Source organism: Apus apus, chromosome 21 (assembly GCF_020740795.1).
Source record: "Apus apus isolate bApuApu2 chromosome 21, bApuApu2.pri.cur, whole genome shotgun sequence".
NCBI classification, from domain to species: domain Eukaryota; kingdom Metazoa; phylum Chordata; class Aves; order Apodiformes; family Apodidae; genus Apus; species Apus apus.
Window position 1 is genome coordinate 809,078 of NC_067302.1, and position 25,906 is coordinate 834,983.

Here is a 25,906-nt window from a genome sequence, read left to right on the forward strand (position 1 = left end):
AGCCAGTCTCTGGTACTTGCTGAAGTTAGAAAGGTGTAACCGGAGTTAGAAAAGCCCTTTATTGCCACATTTACCACCAGAGGGCTGGCTTCTTAACTCTCTTACCCCCAGAGCTAAGCCTACGCAAGGCAGAGGTGCTGCCCTGGGTGAGGCTAGAGGGTTGGTGCAGGTGCCTGTATCCTTGCAGGCGATAGTCTCTGGAGCTCCTGCTGTGGCTGGAGGAATTGACAGAGTTCAAGGCAGAGTCCATGGGGTCCAGGCGAGGTTCCAAGGGCCCTGGGAGGCCATCTCCCAGAACAAAGGTTTCACCTGGAATGCACCAAGCTGCAGTCAGTGCACCCGAACGCCCCGCAGCCCCGGGTTCCCGCTGGGCGGCAGAAAGTGCAGACACAGGCAGGGAGGGGGGAGCCATGGGGGCTCCTCCAGTGCAAAGACACTGAACCAGACACTGCTAAACCCTGCAGCCTGGTGTCTGCCTGGCAAATGCCACTCTAGCCAGTTAGTAGTGATCATGGTTGGTGCTCAGACTGGAGGAACAGTCCCTCTGTTAATGCCACCATGAGCTCTGGCCTGCAGTCCCCTGTCCTTCCTGCTTCCCAGGCCCTTCTGTAGCAGAGCTGCCTGTTCTGGGTGCCAAGGGACACAGGACTCCCACAACAGCCCTGAGCAGGTAGAGGAGGCTCCCAGAGATGTGGGGTCAAGTGCCACACATTACCAGCAGGAGTGTTGAGGGCACAGGAGCAGGCAGGGGGGACTGGGCTGTTCAGTCAGACGCTGCAGACCAGCCCCGGTGCTGGGGGTCACTGGGCTCCTCTGGGCAGCTCAGCTGCACTGCCAGAGGCAGGCAATGCTCACACCATGCTTATCCCCTGGCCCAGAAACCAGGTGCTGGTAACCAGATGCTAACCCCTCCTGACCTCCTGCTGGGCTATTTTTCACTGCCCAACCAAATGGGCCACCAACACCCTTTGCTGGGAGGCCCAGGAGGGACAAGGCAGAGGGGTCTCCCCAGGCAGGGGGTCCAGTGTGAGACTGGCTTTCACACCTGCTCCTCCAGAAATACATTTTCAGCTGACAAGGGCAGTATCAGTCTGGAGGGGCTGATGAACTACCCAGGGTGATATATTGTATTGGCTGGGCCTTTGCTGTTATACTGTGACAGCTTCATCCTAACACCACTTGTAAATTTTACTATGGCTTACACAACCCAGCCCTGATCCAGGTGGAGCTGATGCCTTGTGAGTCATCCTCAAACTCCTGCATTCTTTATTATGAAATGCCTGGCAAGTTTGTACAGCCAGAGGAAGACAGCTCCTGCAATGAGTGTTGCCTGTCCACTCCAGGCTGCGCCAACACACCTTGCTGGGAGCTGGAGCTCCTCCACCAGCATCCCTGAGAGCAGCTCACAGTCCTGAGCTACTGCCACTCAAACACCACAGCAGGTGACAAGGATGAGGAAGCCTGAGCAACGGCCCCAGCCAAGCCCTGAGCTTTTTTCCTGGGACCTCCCAGACCACAGGAGTAGCAGGTGAGAACAGTGAATATTCAGGTGTGCTGAATAGTGGTGAGGGCATAGAGTCAATACTAGAGTCCATGAGACCCAAAAGCTGTTGAGATCTTCCCAAATTTTCCTGCTAAGCTGATGCTGCCATGCTCCAGTGAAGGGGATGCAGCTCCCCAGAGCCTGAAGTGGTACCTGAGCGTTGCCAAGGTTGGGCCCCACCAAATGGGGGAACCTCTCCTGGAGGCACATTGTTTTTTCTGGTTTCCTTGAACTACAGAACCATTCTGTGAACTGGGATGCTGGTGTCAGCACTTCTGCTGTGTTTGAGCAGTGAACCCAGAGGCAAGTTCAGCTGGAGGCAGCCAGCTCACACCTTCCCTGGCTTCATCTCACAAGGCTACAAAATGGACACACCCCTCTCATCCAGCTGTTTGGCATTCAGTGAAGCAGATGTGATATTATCACCTGCATAACCTTATGAAATTCATCAAAGGCAAGTGTAGGGTACTGCACCTAGGGAGGAATAACCCCACAGATCAGTACAGGTTGGGGGCTGAGCTGCTGGAGAGTAACTGTGGAAAAAGACCTGGGAGTCCTGGCAGACAACAGGTTGACCATGAGCCAGCAACGTGTCCTTGTGGCCAAGAAGGCCAATGGTACCCTGGGGGGCATCAAGGTAAGTGTGGCCAGCAGGCAGAGGGAGGTTCTCCTGCCCATCTACTCTGCCCTGGTGAAGCCACATCTGGAGAACTGTGTTCAGTCCTGGGCTCCCCAGTTCAAGGAGAGGGAACTGCTGGAGAGGGGACAGCAAAGGGCTATGGGGATCATTAGAACGTCTCTCTTATGAGGAAAGGCTGATGGACTTGGGTCTTTTTAGTCTGGAGAAGAGCAAAGGGGATCTTATCAATGCTTATCAAAGGGTGGGTGTCAGGAGGATGGGGTCAGTCTTTTTTCAGTGGTGCCCGGTGACAGGAAAAGAGGTCATGGGCACAAACTTGAACATAGGAAATTCCATCTAAACATGAGGAAGAACTTGTTTACTTCAAGGGTGGCAGAGCACTGGAGCAGGCTGCCCAGAGAGGTTGTGGAGTCTTCATCCCTGAAGACATTCAAAACCCACCTGGACATCTGATGAACCTGCTCTGGCAGAGGGGTTGGACTAGATGATCTCCAGAGGTCCCTAACATCCTCTGATTCTGTGACTCTGTGATAACTGCAACCCTCCATCTCGTGGGCTTTGTCACTCTGCCCTTGAGGCATTTCTGCCTTTGTTTTAAGACCTCTGGGACACTGCAGAAACCAGCAGCACATCCTTCCAATCTCATGCAGAAGCAGTGCTGATGAGAGGACTGTTACTCCCCCAGTGCCCTGTGCTGTGTGCTGGCCCACACCTCACTGGCTTCCTGTGTGCTGTGCACACAAAGAGGCTTTCTGACTCAGGACTATTCCTGAGTAACTCTGGACACTTCCTTCACTCCTGCACCACTTTCCCATCACCCCACGTCAGCACCAGGCTGGATGCCAACCCAGCATTGAGCTGGCTGCTCTGGCCCAGGCCCAGGCTGACCCACACAGTGATTGGGATGGACACCACAGGAGCTGCTTCTGAGCAACTACATTTGGCTTCCTCTCCACAAGGACAGCTCTGCTTAAAAGCCAAACCACTTCCCATAAAACATCTGTGAAAAAGGGTGACATCTGATTCAGGGAATGGTGCAGAAGCAGGAGAGGGGTCAGTGGGCAGAGGCCTCTGCACTGGTCTGGATGCTGTAACAGGAAGGTGACAGTGGGCATGGGAACAGGTCTGTGCTGCACCTCTCCATCCTCCAAGGAAGCCCAGCACCTTCTGTGAGGTGGCACAGCCTCAACTGCCAGGACATCCCAATGTGCTGGATCAGGCAAACACGTGTGTCTACCTGCTCACGGGGACCCCCAAGCTCACATGGAGGGGATCTGTGCCAGCAGGGGGAATTTCTGGGCTTAGTGAGCAACGACTACAGCTTGGGAGGCTGTGAGACCACATGCACAGGTTCACATTGGTGCAATGCCAAGGATCCAAAACTCACCCTCAGAAAATATTTAACTCAACAATTAACACATTGTCATTATTCTGAAGTGAATGCACCGTGATGCATTCTTCAAATATGCAATCATGTTCTGAAACAGGCTGAAGAGGATGAGGCCAGCAACTGGGGAGCACTACTTTGTTCTGCTCAAGAGGTGGAACTGAAGCTGCACACTCACTCTCAGGTTACCCACTTCCAGACTGGTGGGTGCTTAGTCATGCTGTAAATATTGCAGCAGAGCTGAAGGCTTCTTGATAGGGTCAATGCAAGAGAGACTCAGGATATTCTTAAAAACATACAGAAAACTGCTCAGATGAATGATACCTCCAGAAAGGGGAGAGGGAAACGAGGCAAGAGTGGAGCAAACACCAGCCCTGTGAATCATCTGCAGCAGAAGACAACATGCTTCTGCAAGCAGCAGAGCACAGGCTGTGTTCAGACATCCACAATATCCAGGATCCTTTTACCCTTCATGACCAGCTTGGGAGCTAGGAGGAGTTGGTTAACTCTTAGGCAGATTTTCTTTTACAAACAGCTGGTTTTAAATACAGGCTTGCATTTGGAGCATGGCAGGGAACACACCACAGTTAGTGGTGGAGGGGCAGGGAGCAGATAATTAAAGTTTAATTAAACAAATAGTGCTATTGATTCAAAACTGGTGTTTTACTTCTAAATCATGGCATTTGGCCATGAGCATAAATCCGATTTGCACAACTACTAAACACCCACTGTTTCCAACAAATGAGGGTCTTTGAAAAGCAGGTCCCTACTGTGCTGAAACTGCAGCTCTTCAGTAAGAAGCTCCATAAATGCCACTGGATGCAAGAGGAAAAACAATGTGAGATGTGAGATCCCCTCCTTGTCTTTCTGACTTCTTGCCAAAGGCAGGATGAATGAAGACCTCCCACTGCTACTCACTGCCTTCAGTGTGCCAAACTGGAAGCTGCTCAGGTACTGATGTCCTTCACATGGTGAAGCCAGAATAGGCTCTGCTGGGGGACCTCAGCCCCACAAGAACAGTTACCTCCTATCTGAGCATTTCAAGCTCATATTCTTAAAATACACCCTCTGAAATGCAAATATTCCTGCTTGTACTTAAATTTCATGGTGGAAGAAGATGAACAGGCTTTTAGTGATGGGATAAAAATGCACTTCCAGAAGGAATTTCGACCTGCATCTCAGTTCTCCTCACCCTGTACTCCCCCTGTTTAGGGGGGTTTTGGTGCTAGACCAAAACCAAAATAAGACCAAGCTGCTGAAGAAAGTTCACACACCAAGAGGATCACCACCCTCCTGTGAAGGCACTTTCTGCCCACTTGTCTTTACTTCCACAGAAGACACTGGAGTACTCTGGGCATCCAGATGGACTGTCTGATTCGAAGGCCATAACAGAACAGACTTTGACGTAGACTAAGAATCAGTCTTGTATACACCATAGGTTCCTCCCTGGAATTACCCATTACAGAAGCCTTCACTGACAATACAGAGGGTGCACAACACTCACTACCTAACCAAATCATCTTCATCTTTACAGCACCCCACCATGCTTCAGGAGCAGGTGGATCACCAAGTGTTCCACCAGCCCACAGAGGAGCTGACAGCTTTGCTAATGGTTACCTAAGGCTGATGTATCAGAGGAGAATGTCAAGGAGATGAGCAAGGATGTACCTAGAGGTGAGAAACAGATGGGGCCTGAAGGAACAACTTTTGACTGGAACAGATGAGATGTTCCCACACGACACCTCGTTCTTTGCTTCAGCTATGTGACAAATCTACAATTTTCATCATTGCTGATAATAAGGCCACTAGAAACTGCCCTTCATGGGGTGCAAGTTCAGGTCAGCTGTGCTTAGATCCAGGGTCAAGAATCCTGAAGAGCAGAGGGCACAGCAATGGATGGAGACTAGAATTACACCACATGGGACGATGTACACTCAAATCTGGGATCAACAACCCAAGCCCAGAAAACTCAGCAAGAGCCAGGGAGATGTTATTCTAAAGGGACAACAAGAGAGCACAAAGCCACTGAGTCTCCAGAGTCTCCAAGAGTCTCCAGCAATTTTTCAGGAACATATTACAAGGAACTATGACCAACACCTTGGCAGATTTCACCATCAATTAACTAAAAGACTTCAGCCTGCGATGTGGCAGCTTTGCAGTTCAAAACAGAAGGGAAGGTGTATTTATTGAAGGCTCAGGTACTCCTCCAGCTACCTGGACCCCCTCACAACCTCCCATCTGCACATGCAGGGGACACCTCCAGACCACATACCAAAGAGGATGTTTCTGCAATTGCTTCTGAGAACATGGCACAGCACATGTGCCCCAGGGTGACACTGCAGGCAGCAGGGATGTGATGTGATCTGGCTTAGTTGGTGGAGCACACGCTAGTGAGACCCTCCCTGCTGTTCAGGGAGGACTGTGAGAAACAAGATGGGACCCTGGGAAAGGGCAGCAGGTTCCACAGACAATACAGGTGCACATCAGCATCTGCACCATACACTGTAGCAAACCATCATGGAAAAGTTCAGGGGAAGATTGACTGAAGCAACTGGGCAGTTTATGACCGTTATTACCACACGTAGCAATGGAAGCTAAAATACAGGCAATTCAATTGCAGATTATATGGATTAGATGATGACTACCAGGGCTAGAAGGAATTCTCCCTGCATTCCACATGCCTTACACAACTGCCTGGGGAACCTGCCTTGACACAGACTGGTTTCTTCACTTCTGTCTTAAACGTCAAGCACGGACCCATGTCAGAGAAAAAGCAAAGCAGGATTCCTAAACCCGTGGCTCAGCCTGGCACAGCAAATCTAATCCTGCTGCATCGTTACAACTTGCTACAAACAGGCAGCTTTGGGAAGAGACACTGTGCTCACCTTCCAAAGGGTGACGGTCATTCTTTGGTAACTTGGGGGAGAGAGGAGCACTGTATGGAGGGGAATCTTGGGAATATCGCTTTGTACCCCGGCCTGGTCCCTGCAGAGTCCCGTCTAACGAACTGCTTCTGTCTAGGAAAAGAGAACAAGCCCTATTTAGGAGTGGAGACTTGCTGGGAAATTCAGTCTTGCCAGAGTTAGGTGAGACTCGCATGCATCGCCAGCCTGGGTAAAACTGCAACCCAGCACATCAGCATTTTGGATTTTGTTTTGCAAGTTTTGTCAGAAAAAAAAGGTGGGGAGAAACCTGATGAAGGATCTTAGCCACGTTTTGATATATTTCCCCCTTTGATTGACTTAATACCATTTCTTCCTATTCTGTCCCCTGGCTCATTCTGCACCATTCCTGCTCCGCCCCACCCCTCACCTTTCAGGGGCACGTAACCCTTGGCCAATTTGCAAACAACCCTTGGATGACTTGCAAACACTATGTGCCATGCAAAGTGCTTGACTAAACTGTACTCAAATTTTCAATCTTTTCCCAAATGGCTCCCTCCAGTGTCCCCCAGCTGTCGCTGCTGCTCTTCTCCAAATGCTTCCCAACCATGGGGTTCCCCATCTTGCACGTGGCAGAGCAGACACCAGGCTGGGCTGCCAGACGTGGCTTTGCCACAGGCTGAAGGCTGCACCTGAGGTGTCAGAGGGTGGATGAACACAGAGGATGGAAACGGAGACATGGATGGAGCAGCAGCCAGGCTGGTGACAGAGCAAGCGGCAGCCTGAGCCCTGCCTGGACAAGACAAGGTCATCTGAGGAGCAATGAGGAGGTTTCCCACAGCCGCCCTGAGCACAGGCACCATGTGTGAGCCTGTGGTGTCCCAGATGTGCACGGAGAGAGGGGAGGGATGCTCAGGACACAGGCCAGGAGCTGCAGCAGAGCAGGGAGCAGCCCCAGCTGCCGGGGCAGGGCGGGAACGGGTGCTGGGGGGGGGTGACAAAAACACGACGGGGACTGGACACCAAGGGAGACGTGTGACGCCAGACAGAGAAACAAAGGTACAGGTGGGGGAGAAGCATCAGACAGCCACAACTGAGTTGACTAAAGAGAAACACTAAGGTAGAGAAAAATGCCTGTTCCATCAAAACCCCTTCAGGAAATGCAAGATGAGCTGCTTATCCTGAGGGACTCCATAGAAGTATGATCAAAAATCACCGTAACAATATTGGAAAGAAAAACACTGTCCTCAGGACAAGTCCCTGTAAGAAACATTCATTGCCTTGGCAGATGCTCTTAGTGATGCCTCTGGATACCTCTACATGTAAAACTGCATAAAACTTCAGCAAACAGTCACAGAACCACATGAAAAGGTGACACTTCTTGAAGCTCTTTTTTTCAGGTTTTGTTTTGGGTTATGTTTTCAATTGGTTCTTTTAAAAGTACTGCAAACACAGAAGGGTGGGTTGTAGAAGATAAGCCAGGGAATCAGAGGTTAGTCCAGTGTAAATTAATGGAAAGACAATAAAAAAATAGGACTGTAGTTATGGTCTCCAATTTTAAAGGACCAATTTTAAGAAAATAAAGAAATGGAGTAACACTGCACTCAGTGGTCACAGTATGGATCATCAGGAAAAACAGAAAATACCTTTAGTTCCAAAAAATTCCATAAACATCATGAATGTGGATCACCAGTGCAGAAAGAATCTGGGAGGAAAGAATCCCAAACCTAAGTGGATAAATGTTCACTTTGAGAAGGATGCTGAGCACAAGCAGAGCATTTACTGGAAGTGAAAAGGACCTGCTCAGCATGGAGCTGTGTACCTGAGGATGGCAAGTACAGGCACCAAGTGAACTTTTGAACTCATTCTGTCTGTGGACACAGTGCAAAGGAAAGAGCAGGGCTGGGCTTTCAGCTGCAAGTGCGTGGGAACAGCACAGGAGGACACTGTGCAGCAAGGTAGATTGAGATACAAAGGTTGTCCTTGTCTGCACATGATGGGACAGCTTTGAGGAATATTCCACCTCACCTAACTTGTTGGTGGGGTGGAAGAGAATATCTGCCCATGTCTGGGTGTGCACTGTCCCCATCTCAAGGCCCTCGGGATGGATGCCTTTGTGGTCAGGGAAGGGCTGCTCACCTCTTCTCATCAAGTCAAAGTCCAAGTCCAAAGGCCTACTTCAGGATCCTTTAACTTGCACTTTGACTGCACTGGTACCTCCTCCCCCCCTGCAGAGAGTGCCAACACAACCAGCTCACATCCTGATGCCTCTGTGACACCCAAACAAATGCATTCAAACCCACAAAAATGTGTTCAAACTAATTCCACCCCTCACTTCCAGTCACAGCCATGCTGAACACCTCAAAGATTAAAAGAAACAGGAGAGGAATGAAAATATACACCACTGACTAAGCAGCAGAAGTCAAGTATCTGAACATACTCGAACTGAGGATGGGAGGATGAGGAGGAAGCCAAAACTTAAGAAGGTGCACATGAAACCCTGGGGCTGCTACAGCAAAGTCTAACACAACTAAGTGAGGTGCTGCTCAGAGTGACTGGAAACACAGTGCTAATATTAAAAAAAAAAAAAAAGGCAAAAAATATTTTGGCAACGAAATGCTCATGTCTGACCTCAGGCTGGTAAGAAGATCTGAAGGAGAGGGCAAGTAAAATCCTGCAGTTAGTAAAATCCACATGGCACAAACTGCGGAGGCGCTCACCAGAGGAGACTAACCCACCAGCTTCCTTATCATGGGAGAACAACTGATCCATCAAAGTGTGGTCAGTCTCATTTAACTGGAATTCAGCAAGGTATCATTGGATACAGAGAACATCAGCATTACAAGAAGCTTTGTTATACACAAAACCATCTGATTTGATGGGAAAAGCAGTTGGCAGAGCACTGAGTGAGCTCGTAAGACTGGAGAACAATTGCTAATGAATTTTCTTCAGGAACATTCTTGAGCCCAGTGACATTCAATACTTTTATTGGTAACTTTGGCACAAATTTCAGAGATTCACTGACAAAATCTGATGGTGTCTTCCCACGTCAGGCCAGATAAAGTAGCATTTGAAATGCAGAAAAAAATTTAACAGAACAGAGTACCAGAAAGGAGGTAAATCCAACAGCCAAACACAGAGGTGTATGTGAAGCATTATCCCATGAGCTGGGAACCTGCAGCTGACAATATCAGATGAACAGTCTGACCAGAATGTGTTGATCATCACCTGCCATGAGGACACAGTAATAAAAAGCAGGTTCCAGAGACATGTCTGGTCAATATGGTGGTGCCAGTGCTGTGGCACCAGGTCTCCATGAGCAGTTCCCCAGTGTGCTGGGTGGTCACTTCCTGAAGTTTAATTCAAACCATCACTAGATGAGACGAGCAGAGAGCCTTTCTTAGTAGAGCAGCCAAAAGGCAAACTCCCCTAAAGGATACAACTACTCTCTAACTTCGGGAAGACATTGAACTAAGTTAAGCTAAAAGATGTTAAGACAAGTAGATATGGTTACCAAATTGCCTGAGAATTAATTTAGACTAGAAACTAAAACCTAGTTTCTAAAAATTCACCAAAAACCTCCAGTGGAAAAGCAAAATCCCCAACTCCAGAGTTAATTAAAGCAACACCATATGCTGTGGTGCCTGTAATAACAGGACTCAAAGCTCAGTGGTCCAGAAGGTCCCTCCAGGCCTATGTTTTCAGATGGCTCCAGGTCAGATCTAAATTTTCAGCCCATTCCTGTTCCTACTGACAGCAATCAGCTTCCCATTTTTTTTGCAAATCTACTGTTTTCCTGATGTCCAGCTTGATCTATTTCCCCTTCCATGATTATGCCTTAGCAAGACAGAAAGCCAGGATGCAGCTGACCTAAGGGCTGCTGCAGACCTTCTTTCTTCTGCTCCAAGTATATGCGTGAATTCTGCTGTAAAGGTGCTCCTGTAAAGCGAGTTTGCTCAGGGAATTGAGACCAGCTCCCAGTCCTAACCATTGATCATTTTCTGGAAGAATGAGCCCCATTCAGGCACACAATCACCTGTACTGTAGAGTAAACAAGGCAGGACACACAGAGCTGAAGGTGAGACCATGACAGACTTGACAGTTGGTGTAATTTAACCTGATGTAAACCTGCATCCTCATTTTCCTATGACCAGCCCTAACTTCTCAAAATCACTGGTACTGTTTCTCTGTCCTCACCAGAAGCCACTGTAATGAACAGATAACAAGGTTTATCATCTTCTTTCAGGTGCCTGAGTGTTAGATGACCAGATGCTAAACAATCCCTGAAACACCAGTATGAACTACAGGACTAGGTGTTATCACTTCTCTGGACTGCAGTTAATCTTTTTTTAATCTCTGCAGACACCCCAGAGAAGAGTTCAGGATGGGCAAGTCTCTCAGCATTGTGTCATATCTGGTGCTCTGCCTGAGTTTCCCTGAATTCTGACCTTGCTCTTTTCTACCCTGCCAGACATCCCAGCTCTTAGCACAGACACCGCTGACAGCTCATGGTGGCCAGAAACCACACCAGTGAGCTGCAGGATCCTCTCCATCCAAGCCTGCTACCATGTCCAGATCCTGACTCCTCTTCCCCCCATTCTGGTTTTGCTCTGTCTCATGCCAACAGGGTACTTCCACACTGGAGCATGGGGATTTCTTCCAATTGAGGGTTGCCTAGACGGGTAACCTCTATTCCCCATAACTAGACATGGTGACTCCTGTACTTGCCACAGCAGCCAACCCACTTCCTACAGCTCCTCTTCTTACAGCACAACACAGCTCCCTGCTTTCAGCATTGCTGGCTCCAGCACAGCCCCAGCCTGCAGGCAGCTGGGTGACCAGGAAGGAAGCAGAGAACAGTCACTCTGAGACACTCATGTTCTTTAGACTCTTGCTAATCCCTTCCCTTGCATATGGGCACATTATGAGATGCAATGAAACCCTGTGGCACTGGGCTGCTGCCCCTAAGCTTCACAATTAGCAACTTTTCCTTAAACAGCTCTTCCTAAACGCTTATCCTTTTACATTAGAAATTCTTGCTTTTTGTGATTTTTGTAATTACGGTCAGAGCCACGATTGTCCAAACTTTGGAACAACCTAAAACAGTATAGTAGATTTTTGCTTACTCAGGGGGCAGAAAGGTAGAGGAGGAAGCAAGACAGGAGAGCAGATCAGCACAAGGCACTGCTCAAGTACCTGAAAAGGGTGCAGGTAGCTTTTATCCTCACCACAACTGGCTCTCCTGCAGTGGTTGTTACCCCAGGGTTTGCTGCTGGCACACAGCACTGCCGGGAAAACTGTGGGTCTTCTGGTTTTCCCCTGCTTTCACTCAGGAGAAACTCTGCAGCCTGATGATCTGCACTGTGGCATGAATTATCTTGCCAGGGGTGTGAGGCTCCAAGGCAGTGGAGTGTTACCCATGCCAAGAAAAACAAATCCACTCATGCCTCAGATTGCTGCAGCGCGGATTCCCGGCGCGGATCCACGTTCAGCGAGGGCTGGATGTGCTGCCTGCTGCCAGCACTCACAGCCAGCCTGGACACCACTCTGCTAGGCTTTACTTCCATTTCTAATTACAATTTATCTAATAAATATTTCTATTTTTCATGCAGTCTTTCACCTTAATTTTTACCTGGATGAAGTCACTATAATCAGATTACAGGAAGCGGGAAGGACTCGGGGACAAGGAGAGGAGGGAAGACAAGGAGACAGCACGGATGAGTGGAACCTACAGGCAGAGATGGAAATCAGACCGACAGGCAGAAAATACAGCAACCTGAATCCTGCACAAAAAAAGCCCTGTGGGCGTGGGCGTGATACTAGGTGTGACGCAATGAACCCTGCAGAGGGCTCTGAAACCCACGCCTGCCTCCTGAGATAAAGATAAAATCTGGGTTAAGACATGGAGCACCTGGAGTCCCTACAGTGCCACCCCCGCCCCAGCTCCTACCTGGTAGATACCTGTCGTGGTCGTACTCGTGTGAGCGCTGCATGTGGCTGTGCTGGGTGAAAGGCTGGTTCCCAAAGAGGTTGTCACTGCGGAGATTGTGGCAGAGCTTCTCCAGGAAGCGGAGGACGTAGGTGATACTGTTTACTGCTGGCAGGTTCAGAGTGTGCTGTTCCCGATCAAACACAGCTGGAGACAGAAACAAACAGAGCCCAAAACGTAAACCCCCTGCAAAGGCAGGAGCCTACGCCCAGGGCTGCACAGCCAGCTTCTGTATCTCAGCATCGCTGGTCTAGACTAGAGCAAACAACAGCCACTGCCTCCCGCCGGCTGCGCTGAGCGGGCTGCCCCGGGACAGGCTGCAACCAGCCTGCTGCACCCAGCACCGGGCATGGGGCAGTGCTCCAGGGACTGGGAAGGCATTCCAGGAGGGGCCTGCACATCCAGGAGGAGCCTGCACATCCAGGTAAACATCAGGGTATTTCTTGTCTCCATCAGGAGTTCTGAGAATCCCACCCGTTCTGCCTCCTGCTGGGGGCTGGGCAGTGCTGGGGTGAAGCACAAGGCTGCCCGGCTGGCACCAGGGCTGCCCTCTGCCTTCTCCAGCAGCTCTGCCTGGAGGCCATGCTAACTGCTCTGCAGCAGCTGCCAGATGTTGCTTCACTGACACAGATGTTTGGCATGGAAGAGAAGACAGAAATCAGTTCTGTCTGCCCCTGGCCCATGACTGCACCAAGCTTCAGGACAGACATCTTCCAAGGACTGAACTCTTGCAATGACATCGCTGAAGGCAAAGTGCTGCAGGCCAGTTCTCACCTGAGATGACCTCTCCCCCGTGGCCTTGTTTTAAGAAGGAGAAGACTGTTTTCTGATGATAAGCACAATCAATGCAGGCCTGTACTGCTTGCTGCAGGACAACAGAAGCTCGAGCTGGTCCAAAATGGTCAGGCAGCTGCTGAACTTTCTTCTTGTCTAGGTGGGGCCCAGTGCTGCCGTTCTTGTTCAAGTAAATGCAAACTGCCAGGATGAGAAATGTGTTTGCCATTAACCCACTCAAGAAAGTGAGAAACAGAGGCCTAAAATTCAACCTGAGAGATGCTGAGATTTTAAGACTGTCAAGTCGCTCACATAGGGGAATCCACCACGACTGCCTGTCTGCATCCTACCAGCAGAGCTGCTTACTGAGAGGAACCACCTCCACCATCTTTCTGCCTCACACTCACCTTCCAAACTGCTGCTGCTTCTCCTACACTTTCCCCAGAACTCAGGCTGCAAAGCCAGGTAAGGCAGCTGTGATGTTCAAAGGAGATGAAGGAACACAGCCCCTACTTTTCAGGGAAACTGGGTTCTTTAAGTTCCTCTGAAAACTGGTTATTCTGTTCTAGGGAAACAGAGGGCTCAGCCCATATCCAGTGCTTGACCAAACACAAAAATCAGCTTTGCATTAGACTTTACTGCCCAGATTAATCTTCAGCTGCATCTCAGAGCTGTAGCAGAGCATACACTCTGCACTGCTGCTCCTCCTGCTCCCCTGCTTCCTCCTGTTCCCCATATGCCTTGATATCCTGCCTGAAGCAGAACAGATCCCTGCCACTGTCGCTCTGCATGTTGCTGCAGCTTCAGCAGCTGTGCCTGGCATGGCTGGGGAGAGCTCTGGGCTCACAAGAGGTGCTGCCCACAGCACTGCCTCTGGGCACCACAAGATTCCCTTTGAGAGCTGTGGAGTCATTAGCGTGCACGTGGTCATCCAGGGAAAGGGGTCCCTGCACTGATCGGATGGACCTGCAGCCTTCCTATGACTTCATGATTTCCAAGACAGACAGAGATAAACAAGCTGATCTGAACTTGTGTGCCTCTCCTGACACACTCCCTCTTAGGCAGCCCTTCTGGGATGGTAATGTTTGCTAGAGTAGGGGGTTAGGAATAAATGGGAGCATCTTGTTGTGCTGCTTTCCGACAGCTGCAGCTCCTAACTGTGCAATCTTGTCAAGAATGTGGTTCAAGACCCTTACCTGTGGGAGCCTGCATGGCAGAGCTGGGGATTGTAGCAGCGTCCTGAGGCACAGTGCTTGTGTCTGGTTCTGGGGTACTTGTTGTTGGAGAGGTGGGTGCTGGGTTCAGCAATGTCCTAGGTTTCCTCTGCAGAAAAAGAGGAGATATTTCTCCTTTTACCCCTGCTCTCCTTTACCACTCAGGATCACTACACTCTCCTTTGCATCCAACAGACAAGGTACTGTGGAACATGACACACTTCTGATGGTGATGACGGGGAGAATCAAGAACCTAGTAATCAATACATGTGTATTTTATAAACCACAATCCTGAAAAAATAGCAAGCCTGGGATCTGCCACCTCTGCTTGACTGAGGCTAGCTACACACAGTGCATGGAAGAGCTTTGTCCACCATTTGGCCATCCTGTCATGATCACAGCATCTGCCATGCAGCTCCAAAGACACAGTTTGTTGATGGAAATGATCTTTAGGACACAGACATTCTCTACAGCTGTGGGGCTGGACTTTGAGAGATACTCCCAGCCCACACACCCCTCTGGTCTCCTACTTGCTGCAGCCATACAGCCAGAGGCTGAGACAAACGTGCACAAACACACGCATGCACCATCCCGTGGCAGAACTCGCAGCACCTGCTTTTCACCCGCCTGCATCAGCATCAGCTTTTACCTTACTGCCAGGCTTGGGGCCTCTCTTTCTGGGGAATTTCAAAGGCTCCACTGACTTGGAGGGTGTAGGCATGGGGTGATGGATTAGCGCTTTGGTCGTTCGACCACGCTTCTTCCCTGTTTTGCGACGCCTTTGCCCTTGTTGATGCCCCAAAACAGTCTTTGTGCTACTGTGCATGCTAGGTTTCTCCGAGTTTACTTCGGAGGCAGGTAAAGGGCTCTTTGGAATCACAACTGAAATAAAAAGAGAAAAAGCAAATATAATTAAATCAGGCGAGAATCAAAACAAGAGCAGCCTCCATCTTTATACAGTGTCACATGGAAAAGCCTGGAGTATTCTCAGCCCCCTGGATGGAGGCTGCTGCTCTCCATGCCAGAATAAAAACCAAATGCAATGATCCTTGGTTCAGCACTTGAGCTGTGGGACATTGTGGCTTAGCCTGGGTGGGCTGAACTCCAGAAGGATCATGCTTTCAGCCATACCTTCCTTCCTGAAAAAACTGGCACCTACACCTCTTCCTTCTGCGAGTGGTGACCTGCCAGCAATCATGTAAACACACTGAAAGCATTTCTCAGGGAAGGATCAGTCGAGACCTGCCTGGGTGTCACAGAGCCAGAGCTGTACTGGAAACCCCCTCTCTCAAGGCAGAAGTTAAATTCACTCTGTCCCTAGATTACCAATGAACTGCAGTGGATGGAGGACCAGCTCCATCCTCAATGTCTGCAAGAACTACTGCTCCTGGCCCCAGATGACAACTCATCTCAGCTGGATGAGCAGACCTGCCTCTCTCACCTACTGCCAGTAGTGAAGTACAAGCACATGGTCTGTTCCTTCTTATAAAGTCATAGAGTTGTCAGGGTTGGAAGGGACCTCTGAAGATCATCTAGTCCAACCCCCATGCTAGAGAAGGATCACCTACAGTAGATCACACAGGGGCATATCCACACGGGTTTGGAATGTCTCCAGAGGAGACTCCACAACCTCTCTGGGCAGTCTGTTCCAGTGCTCTGTTACTCTCACAGTAAAGAAGTATTTCCTTATGTTTAACTTGAAACTTCTGTGTTCCAGCCTGTGCTCATTGTCCCTTGTCCTGTCGTTGGACACTGCAGAAAAGAGTGGACCCATCCTCCTGACATCAGCTCTTTAGATATTTACAAGCATTTATGAGACCCCCCCTCAGTCTCCCTCTTCTTCAGGCTAAACTGCCCCAGCTGTCTCAGCATTTCCTCACAGGGCAGATGCTCCAGTCCCCTGATCATCTTTGTGTCCTGTGCTGGACTCTTTACAGTAGTTCCTTATCCTTTGTGAACTGGGCAGCCCAAAATTGGATGCAGTTCTCCAGATGCAGCCTCACTAGGGCAGAGTAGAGGGGCAGGAGAACCTCCCTTGACCACACTCTTCTTAATGTCCCCCAGGATGCCATTGGCCTTCTTGGCTGCAAGGGCACATTGTTGGCTCATGGTCAGCCTGTTGTCCAGCAGGACTCCAAGGTCCTTCTCCCCAGAGCTGCTACCCAGCAGGTCAGCCCCCAGCCTGTACTGATCCAAGAGGTTGCTCCTCCCCACATGCAGTACTCTACACTTGTCCTTATTGAACTTCATTAAGTTTCTCCTTGCCCATCTCTCCAGTCTATCCAAGTCACGCTGAATGGCAGCACAGCCTTCTGGTGTGTCACCACTCCTTCCACTTTTGTATGATCAGAAAACTTGCTAATGGTGCACTTCATCCCTTTGTCCAGGTCACTAATGAATACATTGAAGAGGGCCAGATCTGGTACTGGCCCCCAAGGAACCCCACTGGATACAGGGCCCCACTCTGCCTCACAACAACTCTCTGAGCTCTGTCCTTCAACCACTTCCCAATCCACCTCACTGCCCTATCACCCAATGCACACTTCTTGAACTTCCCTGTGAGGATGCTGTGGGAGATGGTGTCGAAAGCCTTGCCGAAATCAAGGTAGACCACATCCACTGGTCTCCCCTCATCTATCCATCTAATTGTGTGATCCTAGAAGGCTATCAGATCGGTCAAGCTTGACTCCCCCTTGGTGAATCCATGCTGATAAGTCCTGATGACCCTCTGTCCTGGTTTTAGCCAGGATTAAGCCAATTTTTCTTTTCACTGATTTTTTTTTTCTTCAGTAAGCTTTCTTTTAGCTAGCAACTGTGTGTTCTGCTAGGCTGATAAGACAGTGGAATGTTTTTCTAACTACTGAGGCTTCAAGGTTACACCTTCACTCCGCCGGCTCAGACACTATGGGGAGATCTCTGACCCCCCCGTGGGAGGCTGAGTTAGACAGACAGCAAAATTGGCCAAAGATATTCCATTCCATATATCTACGTAAGCTCAGAGGAAGGACAGAGATCTTAGAAGACAGCTTCCTCCTTCTTCTTGCCCCTCTCTTCCGTCCATGGCCGGCGTCCGGGGAGGACTCTGCTCATCCATCACCGCCGACCCTTAGGCTCGAGCTCTCCTGACCCTCAGAACTCTCTGCTTTCTCCAGCAGCAGCTCCGGGATTTCTCGGGACTCTTCCCAGTTCAGGGGAGTGCTGTGGGAGTTGCTGGGGGTGGGGGGAGGCGAGAGGCTTTTGCCCATATCTGAATATACCTGTATATAATTGTATATATTTTCTTGTGTGATTCATTAGTGTTTTAATTAAAGCTGTGTAGTTTAGTTTTCAATCCAGCCAAGTCTCTCTCCTTTTCTCTCTCTCCTTCCCTGACTGGGTGGGGGGGGAAGGGGATCGAGAGCATTGTTGTCGGACCTGAGTCAAACGGTGACAACAATTTAATTGGCGCCCAACGTGGGGCTTGATTTTAAGCCCAGATTACACATTTTCCTCAATTGGGAGTGTCCAAAATTCCATCTCTGAAGGGAGGAATCCCTCAGAGAGCAATGAGCAATAATTCTGCTGAGTGTCCTGACGGATTGAAAACTGAACAGACACTTGCTGCAATGAATCTATTGGATCTTTTTCCGAACCTGCAATTGTACATGTGGTATGTAGCTGAGGGCATTCTGCTCTTTGTAGCTGCTCTTGTGATTCTTTTGTGGTTTATTGACAGAACTGTAGCCATAATCAACCGTATCATTACCAGCCTAGTGATCCTAGGGATGATGATACTGTTCTCTATGGGGGCACTGTATGTGTACGGTTACACTGCTAGTCCTACTGGTACAACTCCTAAAGTGAATAGAACGGTCCATGTTGGTAACAGCAATAGCTGGTTCAATTTTACCTCTCCATATTCTCTCAAGCTGAATCTCCCAGCTCTTGATGTGAATAGCATGGTTGCAGTGGGGATGTTTTTGCTGAATGTTTATAATATATTGTGGATGCGTAGGGCCAGATGTTGTTCTGCTCACTGCAACTCCCCCACAGGCAATGTTGCTGCCACTGCTGCTGCCAACACCACTGCTGCCAATACCACCACTCCTGCTGCTACAAAAACAACTGCTTCTACAAAGAAAAAGCCTGATCCATCGCGAACCAAGCTAGTTAACCCTGTGACTAGGAGCAAGGCAAAGACAAAAGCAGCAGAAAGTGAGGGTGAGGAAGAAGAGGATCCTAATACAGTTGATGGAGCAGGTACCTCTCAGACAGAGGCTGACGGTGAGGAAGGGAAGGATTCTAAATCAGATGATGGAGCAGGTACCTCTCAGACAGATAAAAAACCAAGCCACTCTCAGACAGATAAAAAACCAAGCCACTCTCAAGCAAATAAAAGAACAGCAGGTCCTCCTCAATCAGATGACGACGATGACCTTGCCCACCCTTTCTCTATGAAAGAACTGCGCCTCATGAGAAAGGACTTCACCCGCATTGATGGTGAGGGAATCCTTCCTTGGCTGCTCCGATGCTTTGATAGTGATGCTGAGACCTACAATGTGGATGAGAGAGAAGCCAAGCAGTTGGGATCCCTGGCCAGAGATGCTGGTATTGACAGAGCACTTAGTAGTAAGACAGGAACTACTACCCTGTGGGACCGACTTCTTTCAGCTGTGAGAGAGAGATATCCCCACAAGGGTGACATTGGATGGCGCCGAAGCAGAACACCCACTCTTGAGAAAGCCATCACCTACTTGAGAGAGATTGCTGTACGAGAAGTGATCTATAATAACGATGGAATCACAGATCCTGATGATGTTGAGTGTGACATGCAAATGTTCCGGAAGTTTGTTCAGGCTGTACCAGCAGCGCATGCCCATATATTCTCCTTCATGGGATGTTTTGAAGGTTACGAAAGACCAACTGTACGTGAAGTAACTGTCAAAGCACGACAGTATGGAGACATCCTCTCTGATTCCCTTTACTTCCAAACCTCAGCCGTTAAGAAAATGGTTGACAGGAAGTATAAGATGCCAAATGGAAGTAAACTCCAGACTCTTCCTAGAGACAACTGGTCACGTGTTGCAGCCATTAAGAAGAGACGTCCTGCTACAAGACAGCAGCAAGGAAGACAGGACTCGCTGCGACGCCACCTGTGGTCTCTCTTGAAAAATCATTTTAGAGAGGACATGAGAGTCTGGGACAAGAAACCCACTGATATGCTCCAGTTACGTGTGCAAGAGCTTCTAAACAGAACAAAGCCAGGAGATGGTTCTTCTAAGAGGAAGGTTGCACCAGTCAACAACCAGGATGGTTCATCGAGCTCTAGTGCTCAACCCTAGGGATGCCCTGCCTCCAGCCAGGAGGAGGAGAGGGACAACCGAGTTTATTGGACTGTGTGGATTCGGTGGCCTGGCACATTAGAACCACAAAGATATAAAGCTTTGGTGGATACTGGTGCACAGTGCACTCTAATGCCATCGAATCATAAAGGGACAAACCCTGTCACTATCTCTGGAGTGACAGGAGGTTCTCAACAACTGACTGTTGTGGAGGCCGGTGTGAGCCTCACTGGTAAGGAGTGGCAAATGCACCCTATAGTGACTGGCCCAGGTGCTCCGTGCATCCTTGGCATAGACTATCTCAGGAAAGGATACTTCCGTGACCCGAAAGGGTACCGGTGGGCCTTTGGTATAGCAGCTGTAGAGACTGAGGACACTGAACAGCTGCGTACTTTGTCTGGCCTTTCAGATGACCCTTCTGTAGTAGGGTTGCTGGAGGTTGAAGACCAACAGGTGCCAATTGCCACTTCAACAGTGCATAGACGACAGTATCGCACCAACAGAGACTCTGTGATCCCCATTCATAAGCTGATTCGGCAATTGGAAAGCCAAGGTGTGATTAGCAGGACTCATTCACCCTTCAACAGTCCCATCTGGCCAGTGCGAAAGCCTGATGGTGAGTGGAGGCTGACAGTGGACTATCGTGGCCTGAATGAGGTGACACCACCACTTAGTGCTGCTGTACCGGACATGCTAGAGCTTCAGTATGAGTTAGAGTCAAAAGCAGCTAGGTGGTATGCCACTATTGACATTGCTCATGCATTCTTCTCTATTCCCATAGCACCAGAGTGCAGGCCACAGTTTGCTTTCACCTGGAGGGGAGTCCAGTACACCTGGAATCGACTGCCCCAGGGGTGGAAACACAGCTCAACCATTTGCCATGGACTGATCCATGCTGCACTGGAGAAGGGTGAAGCTCCAGAACACCTGCAGTACATTGATGACATCATTGTGTGGGGTGACACATCAGAAGAAGTTTTTGAGAAAGGTAAAAAGATCATCCAAATTCTTCTGGATGCTGGTTTTGCTGTAAAAAGAAGCAAGGTCAAGGGACCTTCGCGAGAGATCCAGTTCCTGGGAATCAAGTGGCAAGATGGTCGTCGCCAGATCCCAATGGATGTGATTAACAAAGTAACAGCTATGGCCCCACCTTCAACTAAAAAGGACACTCAAACCTTTTTAGGGACTGTTGGTTTCTGGAGAATGCATATTCCATGTTACAGTGAAATTGTGAAACCTCTCTATGAGGTGACCAGAAAGAAGAATGATTTCAAATGGGGTCCTGACCAACAGAAAGCTTTTGAGCAGATCAAGAAGGAGATTGCGCAGGCAATGGCCCTTGGACCGGTTCGAACAGGGCCAGACATCAAGAACGTGCTCTACACTGCAGCCGGACACAATGGTCCCAACTGGAGCCTCTGGCAGAAAGCACCAGGGGAAACTCGAGGTCGACCCCTGGGATTCTGGAGCCGGAGCTACAGAGGTTCCCAGGCCAACTACACAACAACTGAGAAGGAGATACTTGCAGCATATGAAGGAGTTAGAGCCGCTTCAGAAGTGATTGGCACTGAAGCACAGCTCTTTCTGGCGCCCAGGCTACCGGTGCTGAGATTCATGTTCGAGAATAACCTTTCTCCTGTCCATCATGCCACCGATGTGACTTGGAGTAAATGGACTGCTTTGATCACCCAAAGAGCCCGAATAGGGAAACCTAATCGTCCAGGTATTGTGGAAGCAATTACAAACTGGCCAGAAGGCACCCACTTTGGAATGCCACCACAAGAAGTGGTGAGACGAGCTCAAGAAGCTCCACCATATGATCATCTACCAGAGACTGAGAAACAATTTGCTCTTTTCACCGATGGCTCCTGTCGTCTTGTAGGGAACCGCCGGAAGTGGAAAGCTGCCGTGTGGAGTCCTACACGACTGGTTGCACAAGCAGCTGAAGGAGAAGGTGAATCAAGTCAGTTTGCAGAGGTAAAAGCCATCCAGCTGGCTTTGGACATTGCTGAGCGAGAGGGGTGGCCGAGACTCTACCTCTACACTGACTCGTGGATGGCAGCAAATGCCTTGTGGGGTTGGCTAAAACAGTGGCAGCAGAATAACTGGCAGCGAAAGGGTAAACCTATTTGGGTTGCTGACCTGTGGAAAGACATTGCAGCTCGGATAGAGAAACTGGAGGTAAAAGTGCGTCATGTGGATGCACACGTGCCTCTGAGTCGAGCCACTGAGGAACATCGACACAACCAACGAGCAGATGAGGCTGCTCAAGTGTTCCAAGTAGACTTAGACTGGGAACACAAGGGTGAGCTTTTTCTGGCTCGGTGGGCCCATGATGCTTCAGGTCATCAGGGCAGAGATGCAACATACAAATGGGCTCGTGACCGAGGGGTGGACTTAACCATGGACACTATTGCACAGGTGATCCATGACTGTGAGACATGTGCTGCAATTAAGCAGGCAAAACGGTTGAAACCTTTGTGGTATGAGGGGAGGTGGTCAAAGTACAGATTTGGAGAGGCCTGGCAAGTTGACTACATCACACTGCCTCAGAGCCGCCAGGGTAAGCGTTATGTGCTTACAATGGTGGAAACAAGTACAGGATGGTTGGAGACATATCCTGTGCCTCATGCCACAGCCAGGAATACTATTCTGGGTCTTGAGAAGAAAATTTTGTGGAGACATGGTACTCCAGAGAGAATTGAGTCAGACAATGGGACTCATTTCAAAAACAGTCTTGTCACTGACTGGGCTAAAGAGCATGGTATTGAATGGATCTACCATATCCCATACTATGCACAGGCCTCAGGGAAAGTTGAAAGGTACAATGGTCTGTTGAAGGCTACCCTAAAGGCAATGGGTGGTGGAACTTTCAAAAATTGGGACAAAAATTTGGCAAAGGCCACCTGGTTAGTTAACACCAGGGGATCCATCAATCGGGCTGGTCCTGCCCAGTCAGACCTTTTGCATACTGCAGATGGGGATAAAGTCCCTGTGGTATGTGAAAGAAACCTGCTGGGTAAAAGTGTTTGGGTCTATCCTGCTTCAGGCAAAGGTAAACCTGTCAGGGGTATTGCTTTTGCTCAGGGGCCTGGACATACCTGGTGTGTGATGATGGAGGATGGTGAAGTACAATATGTACCTCAAGGTAATCTGACTTTGGGAGAGAATCCTTAATTTGACAGCTGGTAATGTATAGAGCCTGTATGTAATATATGGTATGGAATAAGGGGTGGAATGTCCTGGTTTTAGCCAGGATTAAGCCAATTTTTCTTTTCACTGATTTTTTTTTCTTCAGTAAGCTTTCTTTTAGCTAGCAACTGTGTGTTCTGCTAGGCTGATAAGACAGTGGAATGTTTTTCTAACTACTGAGGCTTCAAGGTTACACCTTCACTCCGCCGGCTCAGACACTATGGGGAGATCTCTGACCCCCCCGTGGGAGGCTGAGTTAGACAGACAGCAAAATTGGCCAAAGATATTCCATTCCATATATCTACGTAAGCTCAGAGGAAGGACAGAGATCTTAGAAGACAGCTTCCTCCTTCTTCTTGCCCCTCTCTTCCGTCCATGGCCGGCGTCCGGGGAGGACTCTGCTCATCCATCACCGCCGACCCTTAGGCTCGAGCTCTCCTGACCCTCATAACTCTCCGCTTTCTCCAGCAGCGGCTCCGGGATTTCTCGGGACTCTTCCCAGTTCAGGGGATGCTGTGGGAGTTGCTGGGGGTGGGGGGAGGCGAGAGGCTTTTGCCCATATCTGAATATACCTGTATATAATTGTATATATTTTCTTGTGTGATTCATTAGTGTTTTAATTAAAGCTGTGTAGTTTAGTTTTCAATCCAGCCAAGTCTCTCTCCTTTTCTCTCTCTCCTTCCCTGACTGGGTGGGGGGGGAAGGGGATCGAGAGCATTGTTGTCGGACCTGAGTCAAACGGTGACACCCTCTTTTGCTCAACATGTTTTGAGATGGCACCAAAACCAAGCTGTTTCATCACCTTTCCATGGATGAAGGGGAGGCTGATCAGTCTGTAGCTACCTGGGTCCTCTGTCTTGCCTTTTTTGAAGACTGGAGTGACACTGGCTTTCTTCCAGTCTTCAGGCACTTCTCCTGTTTGCCAGGACTTTTCAAAGATGATGGAGAGCAGCCTAGCAATGACTTCTGCCAGCTCCTTCGGGTGCATCCTATTGAGGCCCATGGATTTTCGGACGTCCAGTTTACCTGGTTGGTCTCTAACCCAATCCTCTTCAACCAAGGCAAAGTCTTCCTTCTGCCTGACTTCCTCTGTGGTCTCAAAGGTCTGGGACTCCTGAGGGTCAGCTTAGCAGTAAAGACCAAGGCAAAGAAGGCATTAAGTAACTCTGCCTTCTCTGTATCTTCTATCACCAGGTAACCACCTTCATTCAGCAGTGGGCCCACATTTCCTCTGGTCTTCCTTTTGCCTCCAGTGAATTTAAAGAAGCCTTTCATGTTGTCCATGACCTCCCTTGCCAGAGGCCTTAGCTTTTCTCATTGCATCCCTAAATTCTCTGACAATATTCTTGCAACCCTCCCAAGTGGTCAGCCCCTTCTTCCATGATCTATAAACTTCTTTCTTTGACTTGAGTTTGTTCAGTAACTCCTTGCTTAACCATGCAGGTCTCCTGGCTCTCTGACTTGATTTATTACTCTTTGAGATGCTCCTAGCTTGAGCTTGGAGAAAAAGGTGCTTGAATATTAACTGTCTTGGGCCCCCCTACCATCTAGTACCCTATCCCATTGGATTTCACCAAACAGTTCCTTGAAGAGGTCAAAGTTAGTTCTTCTGAAGTCCAGGGTTGTGACCCTGCTAGATCCTCTGCACCCACTGCATTTGATCCTGAACTCCACCATCTCATGGTCCCTACAGACAAGGCTGCCCCCAACCCTAATCTCTTCCACAAGCTCCTCTTCGTTTGTCAGAACTAGGTGCAGTAGTACACCTCTCCATGCTGGCTCCTCTACCACTTCCCATGCTTTCCAGGACAAAACCAGGTTTCTGGTGTCTTTGCCCACAAATCCCCTGAACTTGGTCACTGATCTTTCTCAAGTCCTGCTAAAGGACAGAGATGAACTGGCCAAGTTCACTGACCAACGTTTCCTTTAGATTTAAATTTCTGCTAAAAAGAAACAAAACAGAAATGTACTTTTTGAAAAGTGGCCTTTAGGATGTCTTGTTTCTCTGTGTGTTCAACATAAGGGCTCTGAATTAGGAAAAAAACAACCACTCTTGAAATGAGGAGCTTTTTACAGTTTTTCTAAAGAGGGTTTTCTGAGCAGTTACTGTGAGCAAGGACTCGTTCCCTTGGCAAAAAGACACTGTCTCCTGCCAACAGCTCAGAAGCAGCAAACAGAGCAGGGTCCAACTTTCTAGGGGTCTGGAAAAGATCAGTGGGCTGCAAGGTGACAGCAGCAAGTCCTGAGGCAGGAGATTCTCCAGGCATGGGGCAGTGAGCTGTCAGCTCCATTAACCACTTCACTGCTAAGCAAACCACAGGCTGAGTGGAGGGCACGGCTGGTTTGGGGAGATCTGTGTAAGGCCCTGTCTGTGGCACTTTACTATGGTCTGAAGTGGACGAGCCACTGAAGGCTGCTGCTTTGCTCTTCTGGTCTGACTCCACTAGCTTCAACTCTGGGTACCCTGCGCTCTCCATGGGAAGACAATGAACCTGGCTGCCAGGTCTGAGAACATCTAAGCAAATGGTTCATTCAGGCAGCTCAAAACCAGGACCGGTGTTATCTTATGGCAGGACTAGAGGAGTTCATGTGGGCAGACACGCTGGCCGGGCACTCCTCCAGGTCACCAGGACTCCCAGCCTCCAGGCATGCAGGGATTTCTGCCTCATGGGCAGTGCCAAAGACAGCCATGCAGGGCATGAGGGCTGAGAGCCAACCCCCAGCTGCCAGCTCTGTGTCACAACAAGGCCACTTGGCTGGGACATGTTTAGGATGCAGAGGTGAGCAACTACTCCAAAGAAGGGCCAGGAACACCAGGCAGCACTCCTGCTGCTGCCCACCACTGGCAAACCCTGCAATACTTCCAGTGGCTGCTGCAAGAGGGTGAACTCGTCCCTGCCCTACATGCTTCTGTGAGTAACCTGCACAAAAAGTGACATCCAGAATGTTCTGCTCTTGTCTTCG

The 25,906-nt window shown here is 49.4% G+C and overlaps 1 protein-coding gene across 7 annotated transcripts in view; it reads right to left on the reverse strand.

Moving 5' to 3' along the window:
* The window catches only part of SCMH1 (Scm polycomb group protein homolog 1), a 79,417-nt gene that overhangs the window by 4,956 nt on the left and 48,555 nt on the right, over positions 1–25,906 (reverse strand). For 2 of the 7 annotated variants that reach the window (XM_051638032.1, XM_051638039.1), the window contains 6 exons: positions 15,079–15,311; positions 14,412–14,538; positions 13,216–13,416; positions 12,403–12,588; positions 6,456–6,587; positions 106–309 (listed from right to left, as the gene is read on the reverse strand). In XM_051638032.1, coding sequence (XP_051493992.1) covers positions 106–309; positions 6,456–6,587; positions 12,403–12,588; positions 13,216–13,416; positions 14,412–14,538; positions 15,079–15,311 — 1,083 coding nt within the window. The remainder of the gene's footprint in view (positions 1–105; positions 310–6,455; positions 6,588–12,402; positions 12,589–13,215; positions 13,417–14,411; positions 14,539–15,078; positions 15,312–25,906) is intronic. The other 5 variants (XM_051638034.1, XM_051638033.1, XM_051638035.1 and 2 more) reach the window with 5 other exon arrangements.